General features: G+C 43.2%; 1 protein-coding gene across 1 annotated transcript in view; it reads right to left on the bottom strand.

The window, feature by feature from the left end:
- LOC143923854 (lactase/phlorizin hydrolase-like) overlaps positions 1-13,249 on the bottom strand; it is a 97,492-nt gene that overhangs the window by 44,967 nt on the left and 39,276 nt on the right. The window contains exons 9-11 of the mRNA XM_077447776.1: positions 12,169-12,437; positions 9,014-9,304; positions 5,281-5,479 (exon numbers count right to left, since the gene is read on the bottom strand). Of these exons, the coding sequence (XP_077303902.1) occupies positions 5,281-5,479; positions 9,014-9,304; positions 12,169-12,437 (759 nt within the window). The remainder of the gene's footprint in view (positions 1-5,280; positions 5,480-9,013; positions 9,305-12,168; positions 12,438-13,249) is intronic.

The following is a 13,249-nucleotide window of genomic DNA, read 5'->3' as shown; positions in this document are numbered from 1 at the left end:
CATTTTTCTTCCTGATGAGTGCCCTGCGTTTTGGTGCTATCGAGTCTGCTGATTGCAGTAATGCCTTGTTCAGGGAGTTGAGTGTTTCCTCCGTAGAGTGGTTTAAGGTTATTGTAGATATCTTTTTGGACAGAGTGGTTTTGAAGGCTTCGGAGTACAGTTTTTTATGCGATCTGGTCCAGTGCGTTGTTACAGGTTTCCGTTTTGCGTTGGTGATGTTGGTAGCGATTTTGAATTTGATGCCGTGGTGATCCGTCCATGGCAGAGTTATGTTGTCGAGTATGTTGACGTCGATGTTCTGTTTGAAAATGAGGTCCAGGGTGTGTCCTGACCCATGCGTGGGAGTCTTTATCAGTTGCTGTAGACCTAGTTCTTCTAGTTGATTGATGCAGGCAGTCGCGATGGGGCCTTTAGGCTCGTTTGCCCAAAGGTTGAAATCTCCGAGTGCCAGGAAATTTTTGAATTTTAGGGTGTGCATTGCAAAGGATTCCGTGAGGGGTGAAAGAAGATTGGACTTTGGTCCCGGTGGTCTGTAGCACAGTAGAATATGAGTGGTGTCATGGGGTGTTGGTTGAAGATGTAGCGTCAGGGTTTCCATAAAAGGAACTGGGTTCTGAGATGATGGTTTAGTGAGATCCAGGTGACCTTTAAAGATCACTGCTAGGCCTCCTCCTTTTTTCCCTATCCGGTGTTCGGTTAGGATCCTGTAGTTTTCCGGCACCAATTCGGTGAGGATGGTGTTGCAGTCAGAGGTTAACCAGCTTTCGGTGATGAAGAGGCAGTCTACATTGTTCTCGATGATGAAGTCGTGTACTTCCAGTCTATGTTTGACTGCAGACCTGGCGTTAATCAAGGCGCAATCTAATTGTAGTGGTCGAGTAGATGTCTTCCTGTGGTTGGGAGCTGCTTGTCATCCGGTTTTTAATAGTTGTTCTCTTTGAAGTATTTTTTGTATGGAAGATGGCAATGTGGTGTTGATGTTCCTTAGTCTGTGCAGAACTTCAGCTGAGTATTTGAAGTAGCACATGGTTTGTGGATGCTGTTGATGGTACTATGGGCCTAAGATGATGATCCTGATCAGGGTATTGATCCTGAGGTGGGGCTAGGTATCAGACTTGCCGCCGTGCTTGAGGCTATTAGCGTGCAAGTTGATCAGGGGATGCCTATATGGATGCAGAAGGAGTTGTTGTTTTCGGTTGCTGGCTGTTCCAGCTACCTTTACTTAAGGTGAAGGTCTCCGCTCAGAAAAGAAGTCTGGCTGTGATCTGGAATAGTCGTCCTAGGATAGCGTAAAAAATGGAAAGGAGGCCGGAGGTAGGGGTATGCTAACCTATGGTTGTTCCTGATTGTTCCAGAGGAAGGCGAAAAACCCCCTGACAGTAACAGCCAAACGCACCAGTGGGGCAAAAATTCCTTCCTGACCCCCGTAGGCGGTCGGACGGAGTCCCTGGAACAATCACTGGGGGGGGGGGGAGTGGAGGTGCGAGCTTACCTGGCTGCGGTGGTCCCCGTTAAACACTCTGGTTCTGGTGAATCTGGCTTGCTGTCAGCCTGACGTTTCTGGAAAGCTGTCTGGTTGCCCCTTGCAGTGGGATCTTTAAAATGGAGGGGAGGATGGAGGTAGGATAGAGGTTAGAGACTCCTGTCTTAACTCCTGTTTTCAAGTCCTGGTTGTTAACTCTCCACTTTAGTTCAAAAAATCCACTTGTGTTCACAAAATCCACATGCAAGACACCATCAGGGAGCAAGCTGTTGGAAATATTTCCCGACCAACTGGGCCGATCGGACATATTCCGATCATGTGTAGAGAATTTTGATTGGACCAAGTGCCACGCATGCTCAGATCAAATTCCTACATCAAAGCTATTGGCTACTAGCCTGAATGTAGTCCCATCGTAATGAAATTACATCATCACCTTCTGAACGATCAGATTTTTCGACAACTTTGTCCGACCGTGTGTATGCAACAGTTTCGGACAAGATCCAACGGACAAAATCCGACGGGAAAAATCAGACGGATTTGGTTGTGGAAATCTCCGATCGTGTGTACAGGGGCTTAAAGAATTCACCCAGTCCCAGAGTCTTTAAAGCAAAGGAAGAGAGAGGTACCCCATCTAAATCAGGGAGCCAGTGAGGTGAAGTGGCAGGAAACCCTCCCCTCCCCCTTCCCCCACCAAATAATAATAAATAAAAAAGCGGAGACTTGGGCTGGGAGGTACCCTCTTACATAGGACAAGTAATCTGTCGAATAAGATAAACGATGAGGGGAAGATCGCAAAAAACAACAGAACCTAAAACCCCAAGGGAGAGCCTAAATTCTAGTGTAAATGCTAGTTCGATACAAAAATATCTGACAACTAAAGAGGGGAACCAAAAAAGCCCAGGTATGGAAAAAACAAACAACATCCCAGCCAACCAAAAACACTAAAAAGGAAATCGCTAAGCTAAAAAGGGCTCAAGGAGATAAAACAAGAGAAAGTATAGAAACAGAGAGAGAAATAGCTCACAGGGCTGGACTGGGACAAAAATTTGGCCCTGGCCTTCATCCAGACCAGCCCACTTAAAATTTTGCAAACAAGCACAAAAACAGTATATAAAACTATACGTAATTGTGCAAAAAAACATAAGTAGCATAACATAAGGCGTCCTCACTAACCTCTTTTATTATTTCACTTATTCTCCTCTGTATTTTTCTCACATCACTGCGTGAAGTTGAGGGGCAAGTCGCGCAGCCATTACTTTGTCACTGAAACCGGCCCACTGAGCCATCGGCCCACCGGGAAACTCCCTGTAGTCCCAATGGCCAGTACATGCCTGATAGCTCAAATGCCTACAAAGATTGAGATGATGGCAATGTTCGAGAGGAAGGGAAGTCTAATTAAAAGTGAGATTACAAATGTCCGGATGGATTTGGGCCACCTGTTGAGGAGAGTAGAAGAGGCTGAGGAGAAAACTGAGAAACAAACACAAGAGATCGCAGAATTAAAATCGCAAGTGAAAGAACTGCAAATAAACCAGAGGAATTGCCTCTATAAAATGGAAGCACAGGAAAATCAAAACAGACGCCAAAATTTAAGGATAAGAGCCCTACCAGAACAAAATGGAGAGAAACTGGAGGAAAAAATAAGGAAAATATTTAACCCTTTATTAGGGCGAGAAGAGGATGAGGAGTTAAAGATCGATAGAGTACACAGAATTAGGAAGCCTTCAGGAATGAAGGAGGAAGCCCCACGTGATGTTATTGTTAAATTTCATCGGTATACAGATAGGAGAAAATATGGAGGAACCTTAGAGAGGGTCTCCCGCTGCAATATGAGCAAACAACTCTTCAAGTATTTGCGGACTTGTCAAGTGAAACATTAATTAGAAGAACACAATTAAAACCCTTACTAGAACATTTAAGACAGGCTAATATTAAATATAGTTGGGGGTTCCCTGCAGCATTGATAGTACATAGGGATGGAAAGACGGTGAGATTGACATTTTTGGAAGAAGCACAGGACTTGTGCAGAAAGTTGCAGATTCCAGTCATCAGTATACCCGAGCGACTGGAGAGAGAAGAAAGACTAACTGAAGAAGGAAGGCAGAGAGTTTAATATGGAGGTGGGATGGTGGGGGGAGGGGGAAGGGGTGTGGCTGGTGTAATTTAGTACAAAAAGAAACGAGACTGGAGATGAAAAGAAAAGATAATGTGGGGTACGGGCGGAAGTGGGAAGAGCCTCTCCGGAATACCTGCTCCCTCCTCTCCCCCCCATGTCTACCTGGCCTTTATGGCCCGGGGGGGAGGATCGCCCTAGATGTTTAACCCCTTCCCAGCCATTGTCATTAGTACAGTGACAGTGTACCTTTTTTAGCACTGATCACTTTATTAATGTCACAGGTTCCCTCAAAGTGTCAAAAGTGTCAATTAGTGGCCGCCTCAATATTGCAGTCCCACTATAAGTAGCTGATCGCTGCCATTACTAGTATATATATAAAAAAAAAAATCCATAAATATATCCCATAGTTTGTAGACGCTATAACATTCATGTAAACCAAACGATATACGCTTATTATTATTATTTTACCAAAAACTTGTAGCAGAATACATATTAGCCTACATTTTTGAAGAAATTGTGAGTTAAAGTAATGCAGTGCCGTATCGCTAAATATTGCCTGCTCATGAAGGGGGGTAAATCCTCCAGAGGTCAAGTGGTATTTGTAGTGCATAATTGCACTTTAGCTCTGGGTGTGTTATGTATATATAATATACTTAGTTAATCACAGCTGCATTTCACACTATAGGGGTTTATTAAAACAATAAATAAAAAAAACTGTTGACAGCGTGGTAGAAGCTCAGTGCTAATAATGTCACTTAAAATTCTTCCATACAGCAAAAGCTTTAATAATTGAGTTAACCCTCCTCCAGCAACCTGCACATTTAATTTGAGACAAAAAGTATATTCCATAGATTTAGGGCTGTCCCAAGACATTGTGCTGCCTGGGTCCAAGAATGAAATGCTACCCCCCCCCCCCCCCCCCAAAAAATAAAAAAATTAAAATAAGCACACCCACCAAAAGTGCCACACATCCATTATTTTATATCATGATAATTAAAATGAAAATGACATTTATCAGAAAGTCAGATTTGCATGCAACAGCACCTTGTCTATATGCAAAATTGTATGACATACCATTATGTTCAATTCTGAGGGGCAGGCTAGGGCTGTATAAGCATGGGCTAGGGTAGTATAGGGGCAGGCGAGGGTAGTATATAGACAGGCAGGGGTAGAATATGTACAAGCTAAGGCAGTATAGGGGCAGGCTAGGGTAGTTTATAGACAGGCTAGGGCAGTATAGGGGCAGGCTAGGGTAGTTTATAGACAGGTTAAAGCAGTATAGAGGCAGGCTAGGGTAGTTTATAGACAGGCTAGGGCAGTATAGGGGCAGGCTAGGGTAGTTTATAGACAGGCTAAAGCAGTATAAGGGCAGGCTAGGGTAGTTTATAGACAGGCTAGGGCAGTATATGGGAAAGCTAGGGTAGTATATGGACAGGCTAGGGTAGTAAATAGCTCTATGAGGAGGGAATAGGGTAGTATAGGGGCAGGCGGAGTGGCAGGGGGCAAGCGGAGTGGCAGGGGGCAGTTGTCATCATGACACACAAAACTGCTGGTTAAATAGAAGAGAAGGAGAGGCGGCCGTGGTTCAATTTGTTGCCCCTCTCAGAGTGCTGCCTGGGTCCAATGGGCTGGCCCTGGAGATGAATAAATCCAGTGAATTATGTAGTTTCATAACACTTACCGGGTGCAAATATTCCTTCTCCGTATCCGAGATGGGCAATGATATACGGCTCGTTGAGGGTGGTCCAGAACTTCACTCTGTCCCCCAGTCTCTGGAACAGCACTTCCGAGTAGTCTCTAAATCTCTCCACTATAGTTTCATTTTCCCAGCCACCTACATTCTGCAGAGCTTGTGGCAGATCCCAATGATATATTGTCACCTGGATGTAAAGATATATTTGTCTTACTGCCAAATTGTGATAAAGTGAGCTAGATGGTGATAGGACATTGCAAACGAGTTTAAATAAGCAATCTCTTCCATTATGCTGTGCAGTCATGTACCCATGGTTTTGATTTACTAAAGGCAAATAAACTTTGCACTTTGCAAAGTGCAGTTCCACTCTGCAAGAGCCCTTGCTTCAGAGCGTAGTAAATGAGCAGAAGCTCTGCTGACTTCCATCATCCAATTATGCGCAAGCAAAAATGCTGTTTTTTTGTTTTGTTTTTTTATATTTTCCTTACATGTGATTGGGTATTCTTTGCAAGTGAAGCTTTACCTCAATTACTAAGCTCTGGTGCAACTGCAGTTTGCAAAGTGCACAGTCTATTTACCTTTAGTAAATCAACCCCAATGTCTCAGAAGTAAGCAGCTTCCAGAAATACCTATTTCGAGAAATACCTAGAGCAGTGGTCTCCAAACTGCGGCCCCAGGGCCAGATGTGGCACTATGCTTGTTTTTATTTGGCCCTTGGGGCACTATTGCTTCCACTGATACAAGACACAATTCTGCCAACTGACACCAATAATGGGGCACCATTTGTCCCACTGACACTAATAATGGGATACCATTTCTCCCACTGACACCACCAATAATGGGAGGCTATTTTTCTTTATGATACCAACGATGGAGCACTATTCCCCCACTAATACCAAATATAACAATGTTTAATCCCACTGATGCTAAGAATATTTTCAATCCCACCGACCACAATCCGGATCCTCTAAAGTCTGAAGGACAATAAACTGGCCTTTTCTTCAGAAAGTTTGGAGACCCCTGACCTTAAGGAAAGGCAAGCAATCAGGCCACAAGATCCATTCTGATCAATCACTAGCTTTCTCTTGAGAAAAATGGTTGACAGATAGTGCCTTCTACTACCTATGAACATATAGATTACTATTAAATGTAAACTACAACGTAGACATATGTTATATTGAAACTATTATAAACAGACAAATGAATAAAGAGTAACAGAAGGCATTAAATACTTAGGATTCATGGAGAAAATGCTGTTCAAGGCTCCCTTCAGTACTTGTCTCTGGATTAACCTTCCTAGCGGTAATCCCGAGTCTGGCTCGGGTTGGGATTTTAATTACATAAACGGTAACCCCGAGCCAGACTCGGGATCGCATCGCTCGATGCAGGGGAGGACACAGGGAGAGTTACTCACCTTGTCCCCTGGATCCAGCGATGTCCGCCGCGCTGTGTGATCGAGCTGTCCTCCGCTCGATTCACAGTGCCGAATGCCACCGAGCTCCATTCCCTGCGACGTTACGACGCACGGGAGCGGAGAACGGCGGCAAATTCAAAAAAGTAAAAACACACAAAACACACACAGCACTGTAATCTTACAGATTACAGTGCTGTATTAAAAAATACACACCCCCTTTGTCCCTAGTGGTCTGTGCAATGCCCTGCATGCACTTTTATATTATAAATACTGTTTTTTCTGCCTGGAATTTGGAGATTGTCCATAGCAACCAAAACATGTCCCTTTTTCAGTTTTTTTGGGATTTGATTACATTATTGAATAATTTTTATTATTCTTTATTATATTATAAACTTTATCATACCCGGGATGTCCGCTAGACTCTGGTTTGAAGAGATTTCAGAGCGTTATTCCTAAGAATTACAGGACTACAAAATAAAAGCCAGATTTCCATGCAAAATAATTGTACCGCTTTCAGCACCTTATTCCAGACTGAATCATACCGCCAGGGAGGTTAAAGCCTAGGCCTTTAGTTTGAAGATTCTGCTGAAAGGGAGGATAAATGTTCAGATTGGCTGATCCTCACCTTCAGCAGAAACCACATGACAAAATATCTAAGCTCATGCTCATGTGACCAGAACCAGCGGAAGCCTGACGCAGCATATTTACCTATCTGAGCAAGGCTGAATTGATGGATTAAAGTTATAATTTAAGCCAAAATGACCATGTCTGTGGTCACAAGAGCCACCAAGGTAGCAGATAAAGGTTGTGTCCAGCTTACGGTGACCAATCTCTTTGCTGGTACTTCCATAATCCCCTCTCCAAAAGTTTGCCTGCTTGGCCTGGTGGAGGACATAGTCCCTGGGTTGACAGACAAGACTCTAATTGGCCTTTTACTATTCTATACCAGGAAAGCTATCACACTACATTGGAAGAAGCAGGCATTCCCTCCGCTTAACCCAAGGAAATGTTTTGTTAATAGCCCTCTTCCTTATTATAGAGACACATACCTTCACAGAGGTTGCCCTAAGAAGTATGAAAAAATTTGGGCCAAATGGCTTGCAGAACCATTCATGGCTGTGGACGACTAACAACTTTTACCAGCAACCCCACCTACACTCTCTATTAAGCTGGAATATTAACCGTGTTTTGGTTTTGGGGCTTTAAGTAATTGATAGACTTCGGTCAGTGGTACACAGGTCTTGATACTGATAAATATGTTATAGGTGAGATATAGTTGGCTAAGCTACCCTGTTTTACCATATATTACTCCTTGTGACTTATTCCCCCTTGCGTGGGTAGAATGCTGAAACTGTAATGCCCCGTACACACGAGAGGACTTATGTCCGACAGACTTCCAAAGGAGTTCCGCCGGAGTTCCGCCGGAGTTCCGACGGAGTTCTGACAGACTTTTCGGCCGAACGGACTTGGCCACACACGATCACACTAAACTCCGACGGATTCGAACGTGATGACGTACGACCTGACTCGAATAAGGAAGTTCATAGCCAGTAGCCAATAGCTGCCCTAGCGTCGGTTTTAGTCCGTCGGAGTAGCATACACACGAGCGGAGTTTTCGAAGGGGACCGGGTCCGGCGGAGTTCCTTCGGGAAAATTTGAAGCATGCTTCATTTCTAAAGTCCGTCAGACTTTGGCGAATCAAAAGTCCGTTGCAGCCCACACACGATCGGATAGTCTGACGGACTCGGTCCTTCGGACTTTGGATGTTGAAAAGTCCGCTCGTGTGTACGGGGCATTAGTTTGTTTGTTGTTTGTCTTATACGTACATTCACACGTTTTGCATTGCACTCAAAAACAAAGAAAAAGATTTATAAGAAAAAAAAGGTTGTCTCCAGGCTTTAAGCTGAAACCTTTAATATAGAGTTAGGAATTTTTGACCGAAACCATGGACTTTGAAGGCACCAAAATATAACAATTCCTTAAAAGAAATCATACATTTTATTAGAAATAATGTTAAAAAAAAAACATTTAAAATCACACAATAAATCTGCTAGCCATATTGAGCCACTATCACCAACTAAATACCAAAAAAAAAAAAAATTTAGGGTTGTCTCATTAAAGAGGGAATCTTGCAATCATAAGGATGAATTACGGCATGTTCAGCTTCAGCTAACTTGTGGTCATCAGTGTCCTCTTTATTGAAAAGTAAAAAATGTTGGACTTTGAAGACTGGAGTTAAAGTGCAAGAGTATCTCCTTGCTCAGCAGTTACTTTGGTCTACAATGGAAACAAAAATGTGTGGCTCACCTGGGGAGTAATACCGGCATTCAGTAAGGTATCAATCAGACGACTGTAGTAATTGACCCCTGGTTCATTCACAACGTCTTTTGTACCGTCTGGGAGAACTCTTGGCCAGGAGATGGAGAAGCGGTAGTGGGTGACCTTCAGACTCTTCAGCATCTCTACATCTTCATCAATGCGGTAATAACTGCCGCATGCTACATCTCCAGTCCCTTCATCTGCAATCTTTGAATCTGTGTGTGCGAATTGGTCCCAGATGCTAATCCCTTTCCCGTCTGCCCTCCAGGCTCCCTCAATCTACAGATCAGAATGGAGATGGGGTTAGGGCACAATACATTCCTGGGTACATGTTGACCTTTGTACTAATGATTTAATGATATATCAAAAATAAAAAGAGTGGTCCAAAAATGGTGGATGAGCCATTTGTGAACACTGTCCAACTGCACAGCAACCCTTTGGTAATTTAAGTGGACCATTTACACATGATGTGGGTCTTTGGGGTACTGGGACCCCTCCTGCTGTCACGTAGACCTGTAGCCTGCTCGTTTCCAGAGTTCTAAAGCAACTGAGATACATATTTCATGATGTGCTTACCACCTACCCCAACTGAATGGAGAAGAGGGCCAAAAAAGGATGTCCAAAATCCAAAAGCCCTAAGCCTGCCAATTACAATACAGCGAATACAGAGGCTAATATTTCACTTATCCACTAGGGCTGGATTTACTTCTTTCCCCTTTTGGTAATATGCATTAAGGGAGGATTGCAGGTACAAACTGGATAATACCATACCGGTGGAATCCTTTTGGAAGCTGGAAATCATTGCTGTAGGCACTACTACTACAGTGGTCGCTGCTAGCTTCTGGGTCCTGTGCCAAGAGGCTGCCCTGCTGCATTGTAAATGAAGGAGGTTGGCCGCTTGGCACAGGTGCTATCCAGAGAATGCTTTGCATTTTCTCAGTGAATTGCAAGAATTTTCTGATTGGACTAGGTGGAGCATGTGCTGTCAGCACTCTGATTCCCCACTTAGTCCAATCAGAGAATATGTTGCATTCCTTGAGAAAAATAAGAATTTTCTGAACGGTGCCTGTGTCAAACGCCCGAACCTGCTGCTTCCTATTTTGGTGACCACACAGAAAATTAGGATTATTTCCTTAACAGGAATACCGGCAGCAATAAAAACCTTATACAGCTTCTAACTGCAACTCCATCCAAACTAAAGAAATGCTTTGGCTGTACTTTTTGGGAGAAATCCCACTGGGATGGATGAATGGCAGAGTTTTGGGGCTCAGGAACAATGATTTCATAAGTAACCAAGACAGTCCAAAAATAAAGTTTAGGAAGTAGTAAATGTAAAGAAGGACCTCATAGAGGCTGATTTACTAAAGGCAAATTGGCTGTGCACTTTGCAAAGTGCAGTTGCACCAAAGCTTAGTAAATGAAGTAAAGCTTCACTTTGCAAAAAATACCCAATCACATGCAAGGAAAAAAAAAAAAAAAAAAACAAACAGAATTTTTGCTTCACGTATGCAAGTGCAGCTGCTCCAGAGCTTAGTAAATGAGCAAAAGCTCTGCTGATTTCCATCATCCAATCATGTGCAAGCAAAAATGCTGTTTTTTTTTTCATTTTCCTTGAACATGATTGGGTATTCTTTGCAAAGTGAAGCTTTACCCCATTTACTAAGCTTTGGTGCAACTGCACTTTGTAAAGTACACAGCCAATTTGTCTTTAGTAAAACAACCTCTATGAGTCCCTTCTCTACATTTATCACTTCCTGAGCTTCATTTTCTTTGGAGCAACTGCACATGGAGCGCGCACAGCTTTTTTGCCCTTTCAACCCCATATAAAATACCAGCATTTATTTTGAAAAAAAAGTTACTCACAAAGCCAGGTCAAAAACAGCATGTAAACCAGATCAGCGCAGTCAGCACCCTGACGAGCGTGATTACGTCACCACTGTTGCTCCACCCGATGTGCTTCATCTGATAGGACGTCATCCAGGGGTACAGGAGTTACGTTACTTTTGAAATTATCGTTCCTGAGCCCCCGGATCCATCCGTCCATCCCAGTGGGATTTCCCCCTAAAAGTGCAGCCAGACCTTCCATTTTTGGGGGGGTCTTACCTTTTGGTAAGCAGCTTGTGAGTGGGGTACGCACCCAAGTCTGAAGTGGTGTGTATATACACGCAGCATATTTGGATTTGGGCGTCCCGCATATGGAATGTTTTGCACTGAGCATATATTGATGTACTATTTTGTACTGTGCGCTTTTTTCTGTATTAATTATTTTTGGATGGGTATGAAATGATCTATCTTGCATGAATTCTGCTTGTTTAAACACTTTATTTGTTTTCATTTGATTATTGATGCACTAGCACTTTATCTGGATAGCACAACAACAGTGCAGCCATCACTGTTTTCGTTTTGAGTCACTGAAATCATTTTCGTTTTGACACTCAGCACAATCAATTTTAATCTTTGAGAAGGTATAGCTATGTCCAGAGTTCCATGTTAAGTAGGCAGTTAGTAATTTTTAATGTATAGCAACCTATCCAATGTATATTTCCAATCCTATCCTATCCAATGTATATTTCAATGTATAGCAAGCCTATCCAGAGCCGGGACAAGGTCATCCAGCGCCCAGGGTAAAGATGCCAAACTGCGTCCCCCTTTCCCTTAGGGTTAAGGTCAGGGTGCCCCCTACCCCTGCAATAAGCCCTTTGCACCAGGGGCAGCGTCCCTCCTGCCCACCCCTTGTCCCGGCCCTGAGCCTATCCCACACCCACCTAACAACTGTCACTGAGCCACCCCCATCAAATCATTCCCCGCATATATTACCTTTTGTACCACCACCCCCTCCCTTTAGAATGTAAGCTCTACGAGCAAGGCCCTCCCGTCCCTTCTGTATTGAACTGTACTGTAATTGTGCTGCCACCCTCTACATTGTAATGCACTGCGTAAACTGTTGGTGCTATATGAATCGTGTATAATAATAATAATAACCTGCAGCAACCAGTCAAAATGTATCTTTAACTAAAATGGCTACAGTAACCCCACATGTGATCAGTGACTACGGGTTATTGCAGTTTCACAGGAAAATACATGTTTATGCCTGTCAGGGAAACTATCAGGAAAAAAAATCCAGAAAAACACCATTACTGTACCTGATAAGACGAGGAGGCCACACCCCAAGCGAAGTCAGGGCGTAATTCATCATACAGGAAATAGTCATCTCTAGACTGTAATATTCCATTGTTGCGTATCACCTCAGTGTAATAAATGGCTGTGCGCTTGGCTGTCCTTGGGCGATTGGGATTATTGAAATCCACATGATAAAGTCCAAACCGGAGTTGGTATCCTTGATCCCACTCAAAGGTGTCCATTAGTGACCACGCACAGTAACCCTTTAGATTGACACTATCAATGCTGTAAGCTTCACAAAACAGTAAAAATTTTCAAAATCAAATTTTATAGTTTTATAGGAACATCCTCCAGTACAATCAACAATCAGTACAATGGTTTGTTTTTACTACACAGTAAAACCTTGGTTTAAAAGTAACTTGGTTTGAGAGCGTTTTGCAAGACAAGCTACAGTTTTAAATAAATTTTGACTTGATATACAAGTAGCATCATGTCACGAGTATAAAAGAGGAGAGGCGCCTCTAAGTGTATCAATTACATTTAATGAAGGTACAACATTTAGCAACATATTGCTACACTTAGAGGCGCCTCTGTTCTTTTTAATACTCTGTAGCTTCTGCTGGATTTTGCTTCTAAACCCTTTGTGGAGGCTTCCATTTGTGGATGGACATTTTATGATTACACAACTCACAAATCATTTTATGATTACTGCAATTTGTATCTTCAAAGGGATATTAAAGGCTACATTTCTAAAATAAAAAAGATGTTATACTTACCTGCTCTGTGCAATGATATTGCAGGGAATGGTCCCTTACCTCCTATTCTGGAAATCGCCCACTGGTGCTATCTGCTCCTTCCTTTGAGTGCCTTGTGTTATGTGGGCACCTATGCAGGCGCACTCCCGAGCTGGGCTATGTGCACCCATAGACATGCACAGCACTGGTAAGCCACGACCCTGCTCCCTCCTCAGAGGAGTTTGACTGACAACAACAGGAGCTCATGGTTCCGACTGCCCTCAATGTCTCCTGTGAGACCAGGAAGAGAAGAGGGTGGTGAAGCAACCAGAACAACACTGGATCGGTGACAGGACTCAGGCAAATGTTT

Source organism: Lithobates pipiens, unplaced genomic scaffold (assembly GCF_037356315.1).
Source record: "Lithobates pipiens isolate NorthernLeopardFrog02 unplaced genomic scaffold, aLitPip1_a1.2 Scaffold_22, whole genome shotgun sequence".
Lineage (NCBI taxonomy): Eukaryota > Metazoa > Chordata > Amphibia > Anura > Ranidae > Lithobates > Lithobates pipiens.
The sequence above is the reverse complement of the archived record's forward strand: the minus strand, read 5'-3'. Positions and strand labels throughout refer to the sequence as shown.